This window comes from Acartia tonsa, chromosome 14 (assembly GCF_053477335.1).
Source record: "Acartia tonsa isolate MP-2025a chromosome 14, ASM5347733v1, whole genome shotgun sequence".
Classification (NCBI taxonomy): domain Eukaryota; kingdom Metazoa; phylum Arthropoda; class Copepoda; order Calanoida; family Acartiidae; genus Acartia; species Acartia tonsa.
In genome coordinates, this window is record NC_137273.1 from 29968294 (window position 1) to 29986662 (window position 18369).

General features: G+C 33.7%; 2 protein-coding genes and 2 long non-coding RNA genes across 4 annotated transcripts; all 4 read right to left on the bottom strand.

The window, feature by feature from the left end:
• Positions 1–1135: 1135 nt before the first annotated feature.
• Positions 1136–5476, bottom strand: LOC145306276 (uncharacterized). The gene is made up of 4 exons (XR_013874945.1): positions 5391–5476; positions 4791–4812; positions 2209–2305; positions 1136–1255 (listed from the first exon to the last, which is right to left on the bottom strand). It is a non-coding gene; the product is annotated as an uncharacterized LOC145306276 (long non-coding RNA).
• A 702-nt stretch (positions 5477–6178) lies between these two features.
• On the bottom strand, positions 6179–14096 carry LOC145305402 (uncharacterized). The gene is made up of 6 exons (XM_080147020.1): positions 14015–14096; positions 12084–12129; positions 10795–10821; positions 8549–8612; positions 6828–6878; positions 6179–6270 (listed from the first exon to the last, which is right to left on the bottom strand). Exons 1-6 carry the CDS (start codon positions 14071–14073, stop codon positions 6179–6181), a joined length of 339 nt encoding a protein of 112 aa, XP_080003146.1. The 5' UTR covers positions 14074–14096.
• Positions 14097–15724: 1628 nt separating this feature from the next.
• Positions 15725–16975, bottom strand: LOC145305403 (uncharacterized). The gene is made up of 3 exons (XM_080147021.1): positions 16972–16975; positions 15986–16927; positions 15725–15753 (listed from the first exon to the last, which is right to left on the bottom strand). The coding sequence occupies exons 1-3, from the start codon at positions 16973–16975 to the stop codon at positions 15731–15733; spliced, it is 969 nt and encodes a 322-aa protein (XP_080003147.1). The 3' UTR covers positions 15725–15730.
• A 35-nt stretch (positions 16976–17010) lies between these two features.
• LOC145306099 (uncharacterized) lies at positions 17011–17952 on the bottom strand. The gene is made up of 3 exons (XR_013874888.1): positions 17801–17952; positions 17319–17387; positions 17011–17035 (listed from the first exon to the last, which is right to left on the bottom strand). It is a non-coding gene; the product is annotated as an uncharacterized LOC145306099 (long non-coding RNA).
• Between the last annotated feature and the right edge of the window lie 417 nt (positions 17953–18369).

Sequence of the window (18369 nt, forward strand, 5' to 3'; positions counted from 1 at the left end):
TACCGAATGATCTCGCTTACCGCTGAACCGATCGGGTTCTCCTTAACAGGTTAGCTTTTCATAGGTCCCGGGAAGGTTTATAACTATTTTGGGGGAGGGTACCACCACCCTCCCAAGAGAAATCGCGCCTAGAAAAAAATTACCCTCCTCCAAATTTTTTTAAAACATTTTTTAAATCTAAAATAATAACTTGGGTTATCAAATTCGACTCTCCCCTCCTCAAGTGCCCATAGAGACTTCTAGGGGGCGTAGCCACTAGTAAGTATATAAAGCATTATCAAAATTTTAGCCTTCTATCTTAAATATCGGCTAATAAAAAACCAAAATTTCCTAAAGGTAGCGGGACAAGGTGTCTCAAAAATCAGCCATGGGACGTCATAAAAAGGAGGAAGAGGGAAGGGGGAAAGAAAACCCCAAAAAGATATGGTTAATCCCTTATTTTTATGACGTCACGTGGCTGTTTTTGAGCCACTTTGTCCCGCTACATTATAGAGTAGCTTCGCTTTTAAAATCTTTTAATAATAATAAAAATAATATGCAATATTTACAAAATTACAATCTTGACAGATCCGATCAAAATCCGAGTATATCCGCAGCCGCCGAAACCAGGTACAGAAATCCAAACGGATCTGTTAATAATTGAACATAAAATCAAATCAAAATTATGAAAATAAATCCTAATTTTAAGTGATGTTAAGGGATAAGACAATGGACGATAAATTGATGCACATGCAATATGAAGATAATAGTTATTTCTCGCATCGTATTATAAACGGCTTTTGATTGTACATTTTTATATTCGTAGAAAGCTGGATATAATACGATGCTAGACATAGTTTTTTCGTATGGATGAGAACCGGTTCCTATCCACCGGATTCGAATGAATACGAAAAAATTACCCCTTCTGTAGATAAGATTTTTTGGAAACGTCCAATAAAGATTCAATAATAATTCCAAAAGTTTTTGAGCTACGAATAAGATTATGTGGTTATAAAACGTTTGGTATCAAAGTAATATGCAGTCCAATGTTCCCTCCCTCCTTTTTATTCAAGATGAATAAGAATTGTTACTATGTTAAAATATCCAAAAATTGGTCAATTATATTTCTTAAATTTGCATCTGCAAGTTTCAAATATACAGGACCATTCCATCATGTTAATAAATTGATTTGTATGTTTCCTGTGTATCCTGAATCAGTATCGCTATCGCCGTAACCAAAATCAAGATCAACCCAATCACTCAGTTCTACAACATCCTAGAATAGATTCATTGATTGATAGAATAATAAAAGAGCCGATAGATAGATATAGATAGAATAACAGATAGATTTATTGTATGGTAGATGGATAGATAAAAGTATAAATGAATTAAAAAGATAGATATAGAAATATATGGAATGGATAGATGGATGGATGGATGGATGGATGGATGGATGGATGGATGGATGGATGGATGGATGGATGGATGGATGGATGGATGGATGGATGGATGGATAGATGGATGGATGGATGGATGGATGGATGGATGGATGGATGGATGGATGGATGGATGGATGGATGGATGGATGGATGGAAGGATGGATGGATGGATGGAAGGATGGATGGATGGATGGATGGATAGATGGATGGATGGATGGATGGATGGATGGATGGATGGATGGATGGATGGATGGATGGATGGATGGATGGATGGATGGATGGATGGATGGATGGATGGATGGATGGATGGATGGATGGATGGATGGATGGATGGATGGATGGATGGATAGATGGATGGATGGATGGATGGATGGATGGATGGATGGATGGATGGATGGATGGATGGATGGATGGATGGATGGATGGATGGATGGATGGATGGATGGATGGATGGATGGATGGATGGATGGATGGATGGATAGATGGATGGATGGATGGATGGATAGATGCATAAATAGATGGATAGATGCATAAATAGATGGATAAATGAATAGATGAATATATGAACAGATAAATTGAAAGTTAAATTGATGGATAAATTGATAGATAAATTGATTTAAAAATGGTTGGATAAATAGATAAATTGGATAAAAAAATATGAATCAGTATATGGATGGATAAATAGGATGCAAAAAATAGTAAAAAGGGATTAATTAAAAGTATGCAAAATAGATAGATAAATAGATTTTTAAATAGAAGGATTAATTGATATAAAATTATAAAAAAATACCTCTAGAAGGCCTCTAGGATCATAACTGTTGGTAACTCCAGCCACTAAGGTCCCCAGCATTCCGGTAATGTCAAATATTCCCAATTCTTCAATCAACCTAAGAAATTTAAAGTCTATTTATTTGTCGGGGATAAAAAAAAGGGGAGGGGGGTAATTTGAAAATGGTGGCTCGATTGATTTACAATCCTTTCTTCCCCCCTAATCAACCAGGTATAATTTGCAAATAGAGAGAGGATAAATTTATCGACAATTAGCATACCCCTGTATAAAAAAGGTAATGGGAAAATAATTTACTAGGGGCCTCTAGGGGCACTTGCTGAGGGTGGAGTTGAATCCCAAAATCCAATTTTTTTAATTTTGATTTAAAAAAAAAAGTAAACAACAATAATTTTATATTAGTTTTTTTTAATTATTTTTTTTTGGGGGGGAGGGAATAATTTTTTTTTCTCGGGGCGATTTCTGTTGGGAGATTGGTGACAGGTGTTATGCTCCCCCAAAATAGTTATACACCTTCCCGGGACCTATGAGAAGCAACCCTGTTAAGGAGAACCCGATCGTTTCAGCGGTTAGCGAGATCCTTCGGTACAAACAAACAAACAGACAGACATCGTTCTACATTTTATTATTGATATGGATTAACCTTCTAATGCCACACAAATATTGTAAAAAAAAACCTTCTAGATATATTGTAAATATTAACCATTCATTAGAATTACAACATAAAAAAAATAAATATTTATCCAAACGAAAAATTAGAAGAAAAAAATCTGAAGTAATTTTTCCAAACTATGAAATCTATGAAAAAAATTTTATTTGATAAAAAATAATTTTCTCTTTTCTTTTGTTTTTGTTAATTAGATAATTGTTAGAGAACAATAGTCTTTATAGAGAACAGGGAAGCAGGAATAAGACAATGGAATATAAATTTAAATTTTTTTTTTAAATTTTATAGTTTGGAAAACTGAATTAATTAAAAAACCAATAACATCACCTCTGGTTTATGAAAATTATAGGTGAAAAACTTTCTGAGAGGTGAATTGGTCAAATCCCGCCCCCCCCCCCCCTTAACCATTCTTTGTTAATGACAGAACGAATTTAATAACTTTAGAGGGTAGGATCATATACAGCCCATTATCCGCCCCCAATGTCGCTGACTTAAAGAGTAAGTCAATTTTCTTTTTTATATATTATGTGTCAATTAATGAACCACCCAATCTTTCTCCCCTAAAAAGGAACAATGATGACAACATCCATAAGTAGTGAAGCACAGAAAAGTGAGCTGTAAAGCAGATGTTGAAGTTTTGCAAAGGAAGAAGTTAAGAATTTCTTAAGAAAATAAACGTATCAAATGGGCTAATAGTAACAGTGATATATTGAAATTAACTTACTAAAGCATTTTAAATATGGATTAATATCCGGTTCTCAAAATTTAGAAAAAATCTGGTTTCAATCATTTTTATATTTGCGGAAAGCTGTTTATAATACGATTCGAGAAATAACTATTCTTGCAGAGTTCGGCAGTGAATCCGCTTTCAGCAGGGCGGCTTAAAGTAACCTCAACGTCAGCCACACGACTTACAGAAACCTACTGATATCCTAAGCCTAACTAGACCTTAGACACCCTAAGCCTTACTCAGCTAAGCCCTACCCGCTCTGCCGCCGCCGAAACTTATAAATTCAGCCGCGGCTGCCGAACGTTAATAGCGAAACTATAAAAATCACAGAGACATCCAACGAGGAGGGGTGAAGAGGTGTACCCTCACTCTTTAAAACCTTCCATTTTACCCTCCTAAAAAAATATAGGACGTCCCTGGTCCAACATAATGAAAACGGATTTCATTCATTTTGCGTTAATAAAAATACTAAGGAACTTCTTTATTGTAAATTAATAAGAAAATCTGATAAATATATTTTTTATTATTTTACTTTAAACTAACATTAAGATTTTGTTACTAATATTCCAATGTAATTTAAGTAGAAGGATCTTTCAAATGTCTTGGCAAATTTTACAACAATATTTTTAAAAGTTTTGTATTAGTCCTAGGCAGGTTTCAGGGATCCTAAGGGACAAGACAATAGTCATTGTTTTTCAAACTGACTAATGATAAGCAGAACTACCCTTCTGTACAGCGTTGCGGAGCCGTCTTTGATGATGGCGGCTCCGGCTCCGACCTAAAATCAAGAAAAACTCGACATATTTTTTTCCCACGTCTATTTTTGACTTTTGAAGGTTTTAAAAGTTCAATTTTTGATAAAAATGGACTTTAAAAACTTAAACGGTGCATTTGCACATGACAAAACAGAGTTACCAAATTATGATTTATAAAAAAATCTCTTTGTTTATCTAGTCCGGCACCGGAGCCGTTTTTTAACGAAAATTACGGCTCCAGCTCCGGCTCTGGCTCCAGCAAAATATGGCGGCTTCACGGCTTCCGGCTCCGCAACACTGCTTCTGTAGGTTAATATTATCAGTTGAATACTTTCAACACTACCAGTTTACACAACCAATTAAAAGTTTAGAATAGTCCTCAAAGTTTTTTAAACAACGACGAATGAGAGAACAAATTTGAAGTTCTACTTACTTTCCAATAACGATATCAGTTCCTGAAAAATATATTTTTCATTTATTTTCTCTTGAGTAGCTAGTTCAAAACAAAATAATTAAATAATGTACATACAGACGGATCAGCTATCTATCTTAAATAACTACAGCATTACTTATAGATTAAGGGACTAAGTAAGTTCTTTTGTGCAAGTTCCCCTATAGACTTTGGTTTTGGTTGAAAACTGCTGTCGCAATTTGTCAGAATATAATCACGCAACCTTCGGTGGGATGCCTTAAGGTTTGTATGGATGGAGAATTCTAGGAAGTTAGGATTCTACATAACAAGCATCTTTAATCATCTTTTCTTAACAGATACTATTTATTCATATGAGAGTACCATATATTAGGGTCACATAATATGTAACACCTACGAAAACTCTAGGCTAGTGTGATGTAATAATTGAGTAGCTTCCATGAGAATTGCGGGTTAACTTCTCATGTACCATAATTAGAAAACACTCAGCTGTGCGCGAAGCTTACCAATCTACGATTGGCTAAAGGATTCTCACGGACAGACAAAGTGAATTATAGAGCAGGATCGCTACTAAAATAAATAAAAGTAAAATGAAAAATATGCCTAGGAGAGAGAATATGAGAACTCCAAAGAAGAGAGAACTTGTGATGGCAAATACAGGAATCATCAGTAGAAAGGTCAACACAAAGGCTCCTATTTAAGTTCGGGTTCGTGATTTGTAAGAAATACAGCGATAGTACAATCGAAGACAACTCAATCAACTCTCCCAATTATTATAAACGATATTACCCTTTGTAGATAAAAATCATTGGTTAAAATTTGGACATCGTTACTTTGTAAACTGTAATCTTAATCCCCCCATAATGTGTTTAAAAACTTTTGGGGGACAGTTTTATATCCACTTCATTATTCTACTCCTCCCCCCCCCCTTCCCCCTTATCTCTCACTCTAATTAATTAGATTAGGATAAGACATGAAAGATTTATAGTACTTCAATATTTTGGAAGAAAATAGTAATTTTAATGATTTAAAAAGAAGTGTTTGATAATTATAAAAAAGAGTTACATGACAATTCAGTAAATTTATGCTTTTCAACAATTCCTTTTTTAAAAAAAACTTTCGGGTATGGTTCCTTTCGTGGCAACGCACCTTAAGGGGCGATTCTTCGTATTTTTCACAGTAGCTTTTCTTCTATTTCTAGCCCCTGCGGGGAGCTCTAACCCTGCGGGACCAAGTGCCTATAACCCTGTGGGGCAATCACCTAACCTAAAATAACCTATAAAAAGCCATTTTAAAAATACGACGAATCGCCCCTTAAGGTGCGTTGTCACGGGACTATTCCCAATCTTTCAATAAGTCATTATCATTAATATTGTTTTGTAAAACTTATTTCATAAACCCTTTCCTGTGATGTTGGAAAAAGCGGAGAGATCAAAATCCAATCTATCAACTTCATCTTGTCTTTCTTCTATGGTAACATCTCCTGTAATAGTTATTTATTACATCGTATTATAGACAGCTTTCCACGGATATTAAAATAAAATATTATAAGATTAAGACTGGTGTTGTTTTTTATTTGGATATTCGTGGAAAATTGTTTGTAATACGTTGCTATACATGATTTTTCAGCTTGGCTGAGAACCGGTTCTAATCCAGCCGATATAAATTTGTTAAATTATATACTCCTAGAGATCTTAAGGTATAAGACAATCGACGATAAATTGATTTCTTCTGTAGATTAAAATTATTGGTTGAAAAATTTAGACACGACTATTCTGACAACAAATAAAAACTCACCAAAGTATCAAAAGTTTTTGAGCCAACTAAGAAGGTGATGTGTTTTAAAAACTTTGGGTACCAGTGTAATTATCAATTCAATATCCCCTCCCTCCCTGGTTACTTTCAAATGTCTATTTTAATAGCTTAGTCTAAAAAATAGACAAAGTTCATTACCCAAGAGACTTCCTGACAAAGGTTTTGCAACCAAATGCTTCATTGTTCTGTTATGATATGCTTAGAATGGGCAAGTTCGGTGATTACCTTTTTTAGTCAACTGCCTCATTTTCTGTTCAATGCTGCTTCTAAGTTGGCCTGAACAGATAAAATGATGTTAACATTCGTAAGTACTTAAAGTATTATACTTGTTTAAAAGAAACAGGATGTCTGTGTGTGAGTGTGTGTAGTTGAGGATCTCACTAACTGCTGAACTAATATGGTTCTCCTTTACAGCAAAGCTTCTTATAGGCCTAGGGAAGGTATATAACTATTTTGGGGAATTGCATTGTCTCCTTGAAACATGAAGTCCTCAAAATACAGATAATTATTCTAATTTTAGAGTAGCTCAGCTCTAAACAAATATTGATTTATGAATAAAAAATGAATTACTTGTTTAAGATTATTCTTAAGAAGCATATTTAGAATATAACAATAAACATATGATATATGAAGTTAATCCTATTCAACTATTGTTATAATGGATAAAGAAGACATGGATATTGTGTGAGATTCTTGCATACCCTGATACAAAGTTTCGGGCATACTGTGAAAATACAACAAACGCCCCTTAAGAGGCGAAATGGACTATACCCAAAGTTTCTCTCAACTGGCTAATGATACGATCGACTTAATCCCATCCTTTATGTATGTAGCCTTGATCCTCTGAAGTTAGGATTCAGATGCACGAGGAGATTGGAGGTGAGAATCCTTTGACCAATCCTAGATTGGTAAGCTTCGCGCACAGCTGAGTGTATTCTATGTTACATTACAATCTGACCCGCAATTATCGTGGAAGCTACTCAATTATTACATCACCCTGGCCTAGAGTTTTGGCAGGTGTTCCAATTAAGCCACCCTGATTAATGGCACTCTCATATGAATGAGGAGAATGGACGAGGGAAAGCACGATTACAGTTGCTTGATAGGTAGGATCCTAACTTCCTACAAATCTCCCTCCTTACAACCTAAGGGCATCACAGGGAAGGTTGCGTGATTATATTCTGACAAATTGCAACAGCATTTGTCATCCAAGTGCAATATGTATGAGGGGACTTGAACTCGGATTTTCCCAACCACAGCGTAGTGCGCTAACCACTACTCTATGGGACACCCACTTAATCCCATCCTCTTCCCTGACCTTGGAAGAATGGATTGACCAATATCTATTGATTATATTAGCAACCTGAATTGACAATAGAAATTTCCCAGTCACAATATCCATGTAATATATATATTATTGTCATAATAATGTACTTGCTTAAAAAATAGTAATCCTAAAGCCAATAAATGCACAGCTATTCTTCATTGCGTTCTAATAAACTCTTTTAGTTATAAGTGACAGCTAGTATCATTTTAAATTAATAATAAACATTTCAATTTAAAAAATTAATTTCTAGATAAACAGGTTTAGAAAGAAAGATAGGCTGCTATAGATGCAATTATCCCTGTTAGTAACAAAGCTAATATATAATTCACTTTGTCTGACTGCAAGTCTGTCAGTCAGTCAGTTCATAACGATTTAAGGGAAATGTTATTGAAGATAAACAGCTGAAATTTTCAGTGAAGATTATAATAACATATGTGCATCTAGTATATACATTGTTTTGTCCGTCTGTTTCTAAGTCATGCTTCAAAAGACATTTTTTTAAGTTTAGTAGTTTTTTTGTGTTTTTTAATATCATCACTCTTTCTTATTTTTTATCAAACAATTGAACCTTCGCTACCTATAGATGTATGTCAACCTTGTTGATAATGTTGATTAATACCTGATTTAACGATGTCCGTAACACGTCCAATTATCTGGGTGTAATCATAGTTAATGATGTAGGATCCTGAGATTAATGTGTTACAAGTTTATATTACTAATTCTTCTGAATTCATCAATTAAGAAAATTATTCATTGTTAGAAACATGAGACTTTTTTCCTTTTTTTATTTAGACGTAATGCTTAGAAAAAATATGAATGGTTAACCAATAAAAACTTATATTTTTACTAGCTTAAATTAGTTAAATCCCTCAATTCTTTATCTTTAACTTTTGAATACTTAATTGGTTAGTTTAAACTTAAAGGTATAAGAAATGTATATCCTCTTAAACAATATCATGATATTTCCTTTACATGGGTAATTAGATAAAAAAATCAAAAATATACTTATTTAATTATTTGATTTTTTAAAATTTAACTAACAATCTAATATTTTAAAGTGCATAGATCAATTAAAGGACGGGCATGCTAAAAAAAAAGGAGTACTTATGCGGTCCTAATTTCTTTGCCCCTTTTCGTTTACGATAATATTTTTGTTTGAACATATTTTAGACCCTAACTGTTATAAACATGTATTCATTCTTTTTTCAGAGATTGAGAAAATGTACATACATATGAAACAACTATATTTTTGCCATTGAAAATAGTCATTTATAGGACAAAATGTATTGTTTGACCGCAATTTATTGTACATTAGATGTATGTATATTATCAAAGGAGAACTTGAAACATTTTTCAAATAAAAAGTTGAAAGATTTTTTTTTCAATTTTAGATACCATATCCCTTTCCAAGTCTTACTGATCTGTTTTGGATATCTTCTATTTACGTTTGCGTGGTATTATTAAGTGTTCATTTCTTTTAGCTAAAATTAACTTAAAATAGTCTAAATCCATCCCAAGAATTTAATTTTCTATAAAAATAGCCCAAAAGCATTCTGTGACCCATGTGAAACTTCATTAAAATGTAGAACTCAATCGGTTCAGTGGTTATTAAGATCTTAACTGACCAACAAAAAAATGTTACTACTTTGTATAATAGAACTAGCGTCTACGCTCCTAGAGACCTTTCAGGGCACATGAGGGAACGGGGGATGAGGAAAGTCAACCCTTTACTTTCAATTTAGTTTTAAAAAGACTAAGGAAAAACAAGTTGTTTTTTTCAGGGGTTATTTTATATAGTTAACTTCCCTGGACCTTTAAGAAGTTTCACTATAAAGGAGTACCATATCGATTCAGTGGCGAGTGAGATCCTTCGTTACAAACAGACAAACAAACATCCTGTTACTTCTATAAAAGGATTGGCTGTTTTGTCAGGCGCGCGAATAGTGTTTTTGTAAGAGATAAATTGAATCTCATTTTGAGATAAATATTTTGACGATATCTTCACAACTTTGGTGATGTTTCTCCGTTACAGTGCTTACAGAGATTTAGCATAAGCAAAAGAAAACAAATTAGCAACTACAAAATATTTCCATGACCTTTTTATCATATGCGGGAGTGAGGGGTAGGATTAAACAGTTATATAAGCAAATTTGGATCTTAGAAAAAATATATGTATTTAGAATAAGTTTCTCGGCTGCCATTAAAGAAAGACAGCTGTAATGTTCAATAAAGATGACTTATGCGCATCTAGTCTATATTGTTCTGTCCGTCTGTCTGACAATCATGCTTTAAAAGACAAAAAAAAACCTAAATTTTAAAGGTTTCGTGATTTCTTTGAGATTTATATATTCTCACTTATTTCTTTTCTTTGATATGTCCCTTTGACATCTGCTTTATAACTCACTTTATCCCTTGTCAATTTTATTATTTGTTGTGCTCTCCAAAGTCTGCAATAAACATTTTCAAAATTTTGCTGTACTATAAAACAGTTATATTGCTTATGTATGTGTTTTTATGTCTTAAAACTTAGATGCGACATTTTTTTATTTTGCTTATATGATATGCGTCATTTATAGAGACATCTGCCATTCATATTAGCAAAGCTTCTCTTTTAAAAGGCATTTGAAATAAAAGCAACAGGATGTTTGTCTGTCTTGTGTGCCTGTGTATTTGTACCAAAGGATCTCGCTTACTGCTAAACTGTTATGGTTTCCTTTATAGTGGAGATTCTCATAATTGCAGGGAAGATTTAAAATTATTTTTGTGGAGGATACCAACCCTTCTCAAAAGGAATAATCATTGGTGCCTGGAGGGGCGTAGCCAATAAGCTTTTTTATTTTTCATAAACTGTAACACATTGTATTTTCCTGGGCTGTCGGGACTCACAATAAATCCTGTTTTAAAAAGTAACTTTATATAAATTTGTTAGTTTAAAAACAAATTTTTCGTCCAGATAAACAAACTGTGCTTGGCAAAAAATGTCTAAACTTATCAAGAAACATTTGCTTGATTCACTTCAATAAAAGATGCGATTGACAGTAAAGATTTTTTTCTATAAAATATGAAGCAGAAGTTTTTAACTAATTTAAATGTTAGGGTTGAGCTAGATTTTTAACTGTTAAAAGAGTCGTAAATGTAGAAATGTTTTTATTTCAAATATGAAACTTAAGATGACATAGTGAATTGATGCTTAAATTGATCTATAACCCCTTTAATACCGCCTATAATTAGCAGCTACCAAAAACAGTATTATGCAAATGAAAGTAATAATTTATCGTTCATGGTACCATCCCTGCTAAGCAAGAAAAAGGTTTTATAATATGGGTCAAAAAAATACTATACATATGTAAAGTAAAATACGACACCAAAAAAGGTGTCAAGGTGTCAAAAAAAAATATTTAAACCAAAAATTTTACCCACCCCTTAATTTAAGTATTTAGGTCTCATTTCCTTCGTTAGGTTAGGTGACAACGATCATAGAGAGTCCCCCCCTTGGCTATAATTTATCATAAAAAAAAGATTTAATGGCACAAGAAGGGTAATGAGTGATTTACTGACAAAATAAGTTATTTTACAGAAATTTAAGTAAGTTTGACATTAAAAAGACATTTGATACCGTAAAATAATCCTTTGCAATTTTTATATAAAAATTCTGGGATAAGACAATATGGATATTAAAATGATAGATCCCTTGATTTTAATATGGGAAGTATTGCCTTTGGTAGCATGTAACTATCAGTTGTAGGGGGGGGGGGGGGGGGAGGAATTAAAAACTTTATTAATTTATGAGAGCTTATAAAATGGAAATATATTGTAAAAGTGTGAAAAAAGACTATTAAAACAAAATTAACACAAAGCGCATCCTCTAGTTGTCTAGAAAGTGATTGGTTCGAATCTCGCCCAAAACCGTGTGCGACATAAAAGGTTAGAGTATGGGGGAATGCATTGGTCCGAAACATGCGCTATTCATTACAATGCAGAGTTAGGACTTTTAGTCAAGAGTCGTGTAATCAATGGGTTGGTTGTTTGTGAGACGTTTGGTTGATGGATAAAAAAATCTTGACTTTCAGAGGTAAGGTATCCAACATGATCTCGTAAACGGCTAGACCGAAGGGTTTACAAGAAAGACTCGTACGTTTATTATAAAGTTACTTTCCTAAAAGATTTTGAATTGAATTTAGCAGCTTGGAATAATCATAACTGAAACAAAATATATTATTTCATCATTTTAAAGAGCGTAGCAATTCTATAAGTATTATGTGTTGTCAGTTTATCCTTTCGATCTTCTTAAGACACTTGAGCCAATAAAGAATTAAAATATTCATAACAAGTCAAAGTATGTCAATAAAAAGCGAAGCAATTATAGCGTAACTAATAAATTATAATTAGAATAAATGATATACATATTTTCTTTCTCTCTGTGTCTCTTTTTACAAGCGAAGCTTTTCTATAATTAGGGTCGGTCCGTATGTACATCAGTCCGTACGTAACGGATAGCTCTTTTCGTTAATTTAGGCATGTTAGAATTGTCCTATCGATTTCAAACAATGCATGATGATTTCTATAGAAGTTAGGTACGAGTTAGAAAGCGAAGCAACTCTATAATCGTTACCAGAAAGTCCGTACGTCCATTTTAAACATGTTGCTTTTTAACTTTTTTAACATTAAATTTTTATGTGTTAAAATTATGCGATTTGCCTGATTTTTGGAATACTGATTCCTAGGACAACAAAGTACATTGTTATAAGCGAAGCATCTCTATGATCAAGTCCAAAAAATGTAAATATGTCCTTAAACAATATCCTGTATTTAAGCAGTTTTTCAACAGATTTACTTAAAATTTTGTTTCGTTAGACTTTTATACATTTATATTCTGATTATTCAGTTCTTACACTATACAAGTGTTAATGTTCTTTTGTCCTACCGATTCACACCTTCGCTTTTATGGATATTGTCACCCTTGTTTTTCTTTCATTCACCCTTTTCTCCCTCCCTCTCGTTCTCATTCTCTCTTTCTCCTTCTTATTCTTTCTTTTTCTCTCTTTGTCACTTTCTCTCTCACTCTCTCTGTCTATCTATCTTTCTTTGTCTCTAGATTTTTTTACGATCTTCTTTAATTTTCTATTTTTCTAACATGTTCCAAAGCTTTACTACTCTATACATAAAATATTCTTGTTTTATTTTTTAATTAAAATTGGATTAAAAATAATCATTTTAATTAAGAAGAAAGGGAAATAAGCTTTTTTGTCTGACAATGAAATTAATTTTTAAATTTTTTTTGAAAATTAGTTATTTTTAGTAGCACAGCTATGATACAATTAGCCGTATATCCTGAATCCGGATAGTTTCAAAATCCGATATCCGGCCGGATATTTAAAATGGCCGGATATCCGGCCAAACCGAATATCCGACTCAACCCTAATATGAATTAGATGTCCTGTTATTCATGAAGGAAGTACCTATTTATTACACTAGTTTCCAAAATTTAAAAAAAATGTTTTCTTTTTTGTTGCCTTAACAACTTTAATTAAATTTTGATAGGTTGGTTCATTTGAGTTCAAGTCAAAGAAGATAAAGTATCTTCTTTGTTTTTTCGTTAATTTAGGCATGTTAGAATTGTCCTATCGATTTCAAACTTTGCATGGTGATTTCTTTAGTAGTTAGGTACGATTTAAAAAGCGTTGCAACTCATATAATAATATAATCATTACCAGAATGTCTATACGTCCATTTTAAACATGTCGATTTTTTTACTTTTTTAACAACAAATTTTCATGTGATCTAATCATCCGATTGATATGATTTTTAGTATATTGATTCCTGGGACAACAAAGTATAATATTATAAGCAAAACAACTCTATAATCAAGTCCTAAAAATGTAAGTATGTCCATAAACATTATCCTATATCAAAAAGTTTTTCAACAAATTTACTCACAATATGGCTTTGACTCTTATTCATTTATATTCTGATTATTCAGTTCTGACATTATACAAGTGTTAATGTCAGTTTGTCCTATCGTTTCAGAGCTTCGCTTTTATGGATGTTGTCATCCTTGTTTTTTTTTGATGAAATAATAATTTTCCTAATTGTGTAGATCAATGGGGAGTGAGGGTCTGTGAAGAAAGTGTATAACCCAGCCATCCACTAGTTTTACAAAATACGCAGTTACACAAATTATTCAAAGATTCATTGATGATAAATTTAATCATGACTGTAATTATTTAGTAAAGAATGTCTTTTTTAATCTTTGTCATAATTAAGTCTATCTATTTATTCGTGTTTCACTCTCTCTCTTCTTCTTTAATGACGTCTAGGTTTCTCTCTCTCTCTCTCTCTCTTTCTTTTTTTTATGCATATTTGTTCCTCTGGCATATCATCAGTCCCCCAGTAGGATGTGACCAGGGTCTGCATGTCCATGTCCTCTAGTTGGTCTATGTTCATAGTGGTTCCTAGATAGGCAGAAAGATTTATTATTATATAGAAATAGGATGTGACCAGTTGGTCAAGGTTCATAGTGGTGCCTAGATAGATAGATATATACATTAATTCTTATATAGAAGTTGGATGTAACCAGGGTCTGCATGTCCATGTCCTCCAGTTGGTCCAGGTTCATAGTGGTGCCTAGATAGATAGATATATAGATTAATTATTATATAGAAGTAGGATATGACCAGGGTCTGTATGTCCATGTCCTCCAGTTGGTCCAGGTTCATAGTGGTGCCTAGATAGATAGATATATAGATTAATTATTATATAGAAGTAGGATATGACCAGGGTCTGTATGTCCATGTCCTCCAGTTGGTCCAGGTTCATAGTGGTGCCTAGATAGATAGATAGATAGATTAATGCTTATGTAGAAGTAGGATATGACCAGGATCTGCATAACCATGCCGTCCAGTTGGTCCAGGTTCATAGTGGTGCCTAGATAGATAGATATATACATTAATTCTTATATAGAAGTAGGATGTAACCAGGGTCTATATGTTCATGTCCTCTAGTTGGTCCAGGTTCATAGTGGTGCCTAGATAGATAGATAGCTTAATTCTTATACAGAAGTAGGATATGACCAGGGTCTGCATGACCATGTCCTCTAGTTGGTCCAGGTTCATAGTGGTGCCTAGATAGATAGATAGCTTAATTCTTATACAGAAGTAGGATATGACCAGGGTCTGCATGACCATGTCCTCTAGTTGGTCCAGGTTCATAGTGGTGCCTAGATAGATAGATAGATAGATAGATAGATAGATTAATTCTTATACAGAAGTAGGATATAACCAGGGTCTGCATGACCATGTCCTCCAGTTGGTCCAGGTTCATAGTGGTGCCTAGATAGATAGATAGATTAATTCTTATATAGAAGTAGGATATAACCAGAGTCTTCATGACCATGTCCTCCAGTTAGTCCAGGTTCATAGTGGTGCCTAGATAGATAGATAGATAGATTAATTCTTATACAGAAGTAGGATGTAACCAGGGTCTGTATGACAATGTCCTCCAAGTGGTCCAGGTTCATAGTGGTGCCTAGATAGATATATAGATAGATTAATTATTATATAGATGTAGGATATGACCAGGGTCTGCATGTCCATGTTCTCCAGTTAGTCCAGGTTCATAGTGGTGCCTAGATAGATAGATATATAGATTAATGCTTATATAGAAGTAGGATATGACCAGGGTCTGTATGTCCATGTCCTCCAGTTAGTCCAGGTTCATAGTGGTGCCTAGATAGATAGATATATAGATTAATTATTATATAGAAGTAGGATATGACCAGGGTCTGTATGTCCATGTCCTCCAGTTAGTCCAGGTTCATAGTGGTGCCTAGATAGATAGATAGATGGATTAATTATTATATAGAAGTAGGATATGACCAGAGTCTTCATGTCAATAGTTATATACTTTCACATAACCTAGGCAAAGCTACATTGTAAGGGAGAACCATATCTAATCAGGGGTTAGCGAGATCCTTCAGTGCAGACAGCCATATAAAAACACAGAGACAGTTAGACAGACAGACATCCTGTTACTTTATTATAAGGATACAACTTTATACCTGGCATTTTCATATTCTCAGGTAGCATATCACCAATCATTTTGTTCATCTCCACAGTAAACTCTCCAAAAGTCATACTTTTGTCTGTAGTTTCATAAATATCTTCATTTATTTCACTAATATCTTCCGTAATTTCATGGTCAATTTCAGTTGATTCAGCAACTGGCATTGGAGGATTGTTTTCATTAGATACTACATCAACGGCAGTGTTTGTGGTTTCATCCTCAACTTCAACTACATCATCAACAACTTGTTCAACAACTTCCTCAACTGCAGACTCATCAACTGCATCAGCAACTTCCTCAACTGCATCAGCAACTTCCTCAACTGCAGACTCGTCAACAGCATCATTAATTTCACTAACTCCAGGCTCAGCAGTGTTTATGGTTTCATCCTCAACTTCAACTACATCATCAACAACTTGATCAACTGCAGACTCAACAGGTTCATTAACAACTTCATCAACTGCATCATCAACTTGATCAACAACTTCATTAACTAAATCAACTGCAGACTCAACAGGTTCATCAACAACTTGATCAACTGCAGACTCGACAGATTCATCAATAATTTCCTCAACTGCAGACTCATCAACTACATCAGAAACTTCCTCAACTGCATCAGCAACTTCCTCAACTGCAGACTCGTCAACAACATCATCAACTTCACTAACTCCAGGCTCAGCAGTGTTTGTGCTTTCATCCTCAACTTCAACTACATCATCAACAACTTGATCAACTGCAGACTCAACAGGTTCAATAACAACTTCATTAACTGCATCAGCAACTTGTTCAACAACTTCATCAACTGAACCAACTGCAGACTCAACAGACTCAACAGACTCGTCAACTACATCAACAACTGCATCAACAACTTCACTGTCTCCAGGCTCAGCAGCTTCCTGAACTTCAGACTCAATAGGTTCATCAACAACCTCCTGAACTGCAGACTCGTCAACTGCATCAACAACTTCATCAACTGTAGACTCATCAACAACTTCCTCAACTGGAGACTCAACAACTACATCAACAAATTCATCAACTACTGCATCTATAGATGGATTAGAGAAAAAGTTAAAATACAAAAATATCTAAGGTCCAAATAAGGCTCCCTGCAGTGTTCCTATTCTAAAATAACCCCTTTTCACTCTTGGTTTATACATTTGATATGTAAAATAGACACGTAAATCAGTTACTAAACAATATTCAAAAGAAGTTTGTCTTTTATAAAATAATTGTTATTTATCAGATTATATTATTGAATAACAAAATTAAGAATTATAAGAATAATTATAATTTGTTTCTAAGTTATATAAAAAATTATTTTGTTTTACCTTGGATTTCAGGTGTATAGATTTCATTCAATAACTGTTCAAATTCTTCATTACTAACATTTGTTGTTTCTAAACACAAAAAAATATATTGCTGAAAATAATATTTGGTCTGGTTGTCGTTTTATTGGTTTTTAACTTGTGTTGCAGTCAGTCTTTGAATTATAAAAAGATCAATAATTTGATTTGGTTTATTCTACCAGAAAAAAAAATATATAATGACCCACATACGTACAATGATTAAAAAGTAGTTGTGCAATACGTTAAGATAATGGATATAAAATACTTCGATATAATGAGATATCCTATTCCTCACATATGCTGATAAAATGTTTCTTATGGCTATTATACAATATCCCCCATCTGACCATGGAGGACCGTATTGACCAATATCCAAGGACTGTATAAGCTACACAATTTGACGACAAAAATTTCCCTGTCACAATATCCATGTATTTTATATCCATTGGTTAAATATATTGTACCTTTATTGTTATGTTGACCAATGATAACGTTGATTTGGTGAATATTCCACTTACCCTGTCGAGAGTCTTTATCTACTGCCTCTTGGGTAGTAGCAAATAGGGTATATTCATTTGGTTTGTTGTCTCCTACATTTTTGGATACAGATAAAAAATTTTAAGTTGAGTAGACGCTTTTATACAAAGGACTCTAGTGAGCAATGTTTTCCACCTTACACCCCCCCCCCCCCCTCTTTATTTTAAACTAATTGAAAAAGGGGTAGGGGGAATTTTTGCTTCTTTGATTATTAATTTCAGTAATTTGCTTTTGTGGGGGTTAAAATGGCGCGCGAAGCGGGCCGCAAATTTTTTTACCCCCCCCCCCCAAAAAAAAAAAAATTTACCCAGGGGTAAATTTTTTTGGGGGGTAATTTGATAATGTATTAATATTTAGTAGTAAAAATGCCAAAAAAAATTTTTGTTAATGATTTTTTATTTTGGGGGGGGGTATTCCCCCCCCCACCCCTAAAATTGTTTGGGGAGGTAAATAACCCCTCCTAAATGGTTGTGGGTGCCTACGGCACCCACAAGGT

What these genes read in the sequence shown, in the direction of transcription:
- LOC145305403 (XM_080147021.1), bottom strand. An exon ending in TGAGAATATGAAAATGCCAG is followed by an intron (nt 15,754 to 15,985) that starts GTATAAAGTTGT and finishes CTATCTATCTAG; the next exon opens with GCACCACTATGAACCTGGAC.
- LOC145305402 (XM_080147020.1), bottom strand. Translation starts at nt 14,073, where the DNA reads ATGGCTGGGTTATACACTTTCTTCACAGACCCTCACTCCCCATTGATC. An exon ending in TACGGACATCGTTAAATCAG is followed by an intron (nt 6,879 to 8,548) that starts GTATTAATCAAC and finishes TTATCTGTTCAG; the next exon opens with GCCAACTTAGAAGCAGCATT. An exon ending in GAGGCAGTTGACTAAAAAAG is followed by an intron (nt 6,271 to 6,827) that starts GTAATCACCGAA and finishes TAACTATTACAG; the next exon opens with GAGATGTTACCATAGAAGAA.